At 55.5% G+C, this 6,000-nt stretch overlaps 1 protein-coding gene across 1 annotated transcript in view; it reads right to left on the reverse strand.

Moving 5' to 3' along the window:
* The window catches only part of IREB2 (iron responsive element binding protein 2), a 33,029-nt gene extending 32,127 nt beyond the window's left edge, over positions 1–902 (reverse strand). Inside the window, exon 1 of the mRNA XM_036013202.1 lies at positions 765–902. Within this exon, the coding sequence (XP_035869095.1) occupies positions 765–783 (19 nt within the window). The 5' untranslated portion in view covers positions 784–902. The remainder of the gene's footprint in view (positions 1–764) is intronic.
* Positions 903–6,000: the final 5,098 nt, after the last annotated feature.

A 6,000-nucleotide genomic window follows, 5' to 3' on the forward strand; every position in this document is an offset into this window, starting at 1 on the left:
ATGCTTAGGGAAGACCTGTCCTGAATATTTCATAAGAACAGACACAGCAATTTGAGAACGTCACAATTATGTTAGAGTAACTGATTGTCTTTTTTTTTAATCGAAAGACAAGAATTTGACAGAGCATTCAACAACGTGGACAACCAAACCCAACCAGACACCTAACAGGTAAACACCTCAATGGGTGTTGATATGATAAAAGGCCAGATTCTCCCTAAATGAGACGTGTCTTCCAGGTTTTGCACCAACTGAGGCCGAACCACGCAGTCTTGGACCTCGGGGTCCGGACGAGCTCCGGAGGGGCGGAGGGGCCTCGAAGGCAGGCACCTGCCCGTCCTTTGTGCGGGCCCTCGGCCCGAGACGGAGAGGCCCACAGCAGAGACCGTAGCGCCTTCCGCTCCATCCGGACGGAGCAGAGCCGGGGACGCGGAGGCGGCCCGGTGCTGCGGTACGTGGTCCGGGGCTGTCCCACCCGTGCCCGACCTCGTTCGCCTCCCACTCAGCTCCTGGGGCGAGGAGGCGGGGACACCCGCCCCCGCCCTGCTGTCTAACCAGCGGGCCTCCGGGACCCTCAAGCGGGCAGGAGCCGGGGGCCCCAGGCGGCGGTGGGCCGGGCGCGGAGCGGACCCGGAGGCCAGGCCCCAAGAGCGACCCGAGCCGGAGGCCCGCGCGCCGGCCGGGTGACTCCAGGAGCGACACGTAGGGACCCGGCGCCGGACCGCGCTCCTGCAGCTGCCAGACCCCAGGTGGCAGACGGCACTGACCTGCACTTGGCTCGTCCATCTCCGGAGACCATATTAGCCCGCGGGGATGCGCCGCGAGGAGGGAGGAAAGATTGGTCAGGGAAGGGGAGGAAGGCGGCCGACAGGGACGGGAGGAAGGAAGGCAGCAGTCTCGCGCAAACACCGCGAGAGCCGCGGCGACCGTCCGATTCTCTGCTCGCGATATTTGCGCCCAGCTCTCGCGAGATCTCCGGACAAGGAAACAAAGGAAGAGCGGGGGCGGGGCTAAGGAAAGGCGTGTTCTCGCGCGATCCTCACGCTGGGAGACCGGTGTGTGGACGTGCTTAGCGTAACCAGTTCCTCGATCCGTTATTTAGTGCGGCCTCGCGCGTCCAGTTGGGGCTGAGGTCTGCGGGATGTGTGGGACGGGGGCGAGGCTCCTCGCTTCCCTCGGTGATGGTCCGGGTGCGCCTGTGCAGCCCGTCCGTCTCCCCTGCCTGCCCTCTCCCGGTGGCGGTCCGCAGGCTTCGGTCCCCGTGGCCTTACCTCCCGCGGCAGCCCGGTCCTTTCTCCATTCGCTCTGCCCCCTCCTAGAGGAGTGCCCTTCCGTCGGCTCTGTGACTGCAGACCCCGGTTTGCTGCACCTGCCCCTAAGGCTAAGGGCGCGCCGCCTCGGTTTCCTAGGCAGGCCTCTTACCCTGCCCGGCTTAGTGCGCTGGGTGCTGATGCACCTCGGGCCGTGGCCTCGCCCGGTTTCCCCGGCCCTGCAGCCCCGAATTCTTCACCACGTTGCTCCTAAGAACAGGAAAATCCCGTAACCACAATGCGGTCATCAAAATCAGGAAGCATAACATTGCTACACTACTATCTAATTTATAATCCATATTCAAATTTTACTAGTTGCCCCAATATTGTCCTTTGTAGGCACTTCCCCCCAATCCAGGATCTAATTCAGGGTCTATCACTGCGTTGGCTATTTTGCCTCTATAGTCTCCTGTAATCTGGAAGAATTTCTCTGCTCTCTGTTTTCTTTTATGACATCGCCATTTTTGGAGATTACCGACCCATTGATTTGCAATGTGTCCTTTACCTGGGGTCGGCCTGATTATTTCTTCGTGATTAAATTCAGACTGTGCTTTGGGCAGAATGCTACCTCAATGAAGTATCCTTTTTAGTATCATGTCCAGTGCCTGGGGATTTCAGTTAGCTCCCTTCTGGTGACTGACCCATCTCTTCAGTCTAAGATCAGAGCAGGGTTTCAGGCTCGAGTCTGTGGGGCTCTAGAGCCCACGTTCTTATGGGTCCACAGCTTTGTCTGAGGTGTCACAAGGTGTGGGTGGAGGTGCCCACACCTTCCTAAATCTCAGGATGGCCTATTGATAACAGCCCTGAGTACTGCCATGTTCTTCCACTCTACTTTTTTTTAAATCCCACCCAGGGATGTTTATTGATTTGGGAGAGAGGAAGGGAGAAACAGAGAGAAAAAACACCCATGGGTCGCCTCCCATATGCACCCTGACCAATGATCAAATCCATAACCTAGGTATGTGCCCTGACCGGGAATCAAACCTACAACGCTTTGGTACATGAGAAGACGCTCCGACCAAGTAACCTACCCAGCCAGGGCCAGTCTACATTTTAATTCTACACAAGGCAATCCTATTTGATTTTTGATAGTTCCCAAATAAATGCCGAATCTTAAAAAAAAAAATCAAAACCATGATAAACAAGGACACCCGCCACTCCATGGGAGCCACAGCCGAGCCCGGCTGCAGGTGAAGTGAGAACAGCTGGCTGCCGGCCCTTGGCACATGAAGTCAAGGGGAACCATTGTCCCCCCACAGCCCCGTAACCGAGCGTTCCACCCATCTCTCTGGTCACACGGAAGGCAGTTAGGAGGTTTTTCCTCTTATTTATTTATTTATTTATTTATTTTACTTAAGTCTATGGTTTTTGTTTTTGTTTTTTAAAAGATTTTATTTATTTATTTCTAGAGAGGGAAGGGAGGGAGAAAGAGAGAGAGAGAGAAACATCAATGTGCTGTTGCTGGGGGCCGTGGGCAGGCAACCCACGCATGTACCCTGACTGGGAATCGAACCTGTGACACTTTGGTTCGCGGCCCGTGCTCAATCCACTGAGCTACGCCAGCCAGGGCCAAGTCTACGGTTTTTATAAATAAGATTTTTATGTATTTACTTTTAGAGAGATGGGAAGGAAGAGAGGGAGAGAAACATTGATGTGCAAGAGATACATCAATTGGTTGCCTCTCTGACACCCCCAGCTGGGGACCTGGCGGGCAACCCGGGTATGAGCCCTGCCTGGGAATCAAATCCTCAACCTTTCAGTTCACAGGCTGGCACTCCAGCCAGGGCAGGAGGTTTTTCCTTTTAGCAGCTAAGAGCACACGATATTTTGAAGGTTTTTAGAAACTCCCTGAAATCCCAGTTTTGTTTTGCCAGCAGGTTAGGTTAAGAAGGTCAGCGCATGGTTGTAGAGCAGAAGGCTACCCACGGAACTGTGTGTGCGTGTGATAAGGCAGAAAAGAACGAGAAAACACTCTTATTTCTCAGACCCACACATCCTTTCCTAAAGGAAAAAGAATGCCCACGAGGTGGCAGCCGAGCAGGGCTGGGAAGCCAGGTTCCAGTCCCACATCCCTTCTGGGACTGTCAGCAGCTGCCTGGTCGGGGTGAGTGGAACTCTTGAGGACCACCCGTCTGTTCTCAGCTCTTCCGGGCTGTTCTGCCTCGGAGCCCAGGTTTATGTCCAGAAACTTTGCGGTGAAGTTCAGAGGCACAGCTTGGACCGCTATTGGAAAAGTAGCCTCTGGGGGGCAGCCGCGCGAGGCAGCGTCCCTCTGTCCCTCCGAGTGACGTAAATAGAGAAGGGGTGTGGGACCCTGGCACCGCCAGCTAATGGAACACTAAAGGAACAACGTCCCCAATTGGACCCTCTAATGTGGCAATAAAAATAATCGAGACACGCAGACATGTCCTTTTCAAAATGCCACCATATCCCACCAGCCTCGCTCGGTTCCCCAGGAGTGCGCCCCCTTCAGGACGCTGTGCAACTCCTCTGGGAATGGACTTCAGGCGGCTGCTGGACAGAAGGGTCAGGCTTAAGGGTCAGCACTGGCTTTGGAGGCCCTTCTTCTAAAGCCCATAATGTTAAAATCTGCCCTTCCGTCCTCAAATCACAGGTTCCCTGGGCCTTCTGAAAACTTCGTCTCCCACGATGAGGTACATCGCCCTGATCTGACCGAGCACTGGGCTGGGCTCAACGTACCAGCCACGGGCTCTGCGCAAATGGAAGCCCGCCCGCGGCAGGCTCTGCTCCGGACGCCACAGGGGTCCTTTCTGATCTGCAGGGGCTGGACCACCCGCCACGACATTTTCGAGACTCCCTCGCAGGTCGGGACCCGGTTGATTCTCGCTGGTCAAATGCTCGCATGTGAGACTGTGATTCAGAGCTGAACTGTGTGCAGAAAGCGGCAGGCCATGGGCACGCGTCTGCTGGCACAGAACCGGGCGGAGGTCGCCCTTGGTAGCCCAGTTCTGCAGGGGAGTTTGTGGCCCGATCCCATAAGCTTAGCCTAGACAGAATCCCAGGGATTCGTTAAGTTCTCCGCACCTCTCTGCATCAGCCAGGCCTGGATTGCGGGGGATAGGATCCGGTCTGGCTCATTTGAGCTCATTTAAGCAGAAAATGACTCTCTATGGGGCATGAAAGGGCTTTACGGAGTTAATGGGGAGCTGAGGATGCCCCATCTAGGTTGAGGCTGTTTAAAACACTCCTACAGGCCCCAAGGGAGTTGCCCCACCCCCACCCACCATCTGTGCTCCACCGCCATGCTCCTACGACCCAGAGGCCTCTCTGACTATCAAGCCACCGCAATCCAGTCACCGACACAGTCAGAAACCACAGGCCTGCGGCAGCTCCAGCGTCTCACTATGTCTGTTGCGGTGGTTACCAGGGACGCCACATGCCGGCTCCTTACTACTCCTAACGTTAGCGACTGGACACTGGAGTTTCTGCAGGGGTCACTGAGGTTCAGCGGACTCAGTAGAGCTGTAGCTGCTCCCTTACCTGCACCTTGGGGCGAGCCTACCGACCCGGGCTGCCAGCGGGTCCAGGAACACGGAGGTCACCTTCCCAGCCTCCAAGAGGAATTGATGCTCAGTGCCAGTCCGCCATCGACACTTTTCTGCCAACACTAACTGGACCAATTAGATGCCAACAACCAAGAACCCGGCCAGCACAAGTTCTGTGTCTGGTGACAGGATGCTCGCGACTTCCAGAAGGTTGCCTGCTCAACCTGGGACAGTCTGACTAGCAAAAAGTGGTTTTTGTTTTGTTGTTCACATTGAGCTGAAACCAGTCCCCACTCTGCTTTCCTGGACTGTTTACCTGCCCTCCAAAGACCTAAGGACAGTGACGATGGTGTTCCCCCAACTGTGCTCAGTTGTAGTGAAAACGCTGGCTTTCCCATGACAGAGGGGGCTCAACTAGTGTTCAAAAACACGCCCCACTGCAGTTCCTACTTCTTCCCCCCATTTCTCAGCACCCCACACACTCCTGGCACAACTCACGCGCCCCCTCCTACGGCGCATAACAGCCACAGCAGCCACCAAGGTGCAGGGGCCCACTTGCGAGACCGCTGGTCCCACACTTCCCTGCAGGAACCAAGTCCCTGGGCTGGGACAGCCGAGAAGGCCCGGGATTGAAGAGATGGCAGGACATCCCTGAGAGGACAGTATCTTCCTGGCCACGAAGCAAATCCACTGCCATTGGCAGCTCCCAGGCTCCTGAGAGGCGGAGAAACCAATGAATTCAAAACGCATTTGTGCAGTACGCTAAATTGGCCACCAGAGGGAGTTTAGCTATAACGGGGTCTTCGGCCAGACCACATGGTTCCAGCAGCCTGCCTTCAGAGGGTGTTCGCGCCTCCTCACCTCCCAGCTGCTCCGCGCACCTTGCACCCGGGGGTCTCATCAGTGAGCAGGTAGGTGGCCGCTCCCCTCATCCCACTTTTTGAGGAAGGGCACCGGGAGGTCAAGCGACTTTTTCTTTTTTCACTTAATGCTAATCACAACCTTCTGTAACTGTTATTTGCAAGTTCATGGGCTCTTTTTAAAAGCTTGTCAGTGACTGTAAAAGCCGAATTCAGCCGCTGGCTGCTTTGACACACTGGGGAAGCTGGAGAGTCACCCAGGAAAAGAGGCCGTTTCCTCCTCCTTCTGGTACTTACGCCTGCACGTCGAAGAATGTGGTCAGATAC

This window comes from Phyllostomus discolor, chromosome 12 (assembly GCF_004126475.2).
Source record: "Phyllostomus discolor isolate MPI-MPIP mPhyDis1 chromosome 12, mPhyDis1.pri.v3, whole genome shotgun sequence".
In the NCBI taxonomy this organism is placed as follows: domain Eukaryota; kingdom Metazoa; phylum Chordata; class Mammalia; order Chiroptera; family Phyllostomidae; genus Phyllostomus; species Phyllostomus discolor.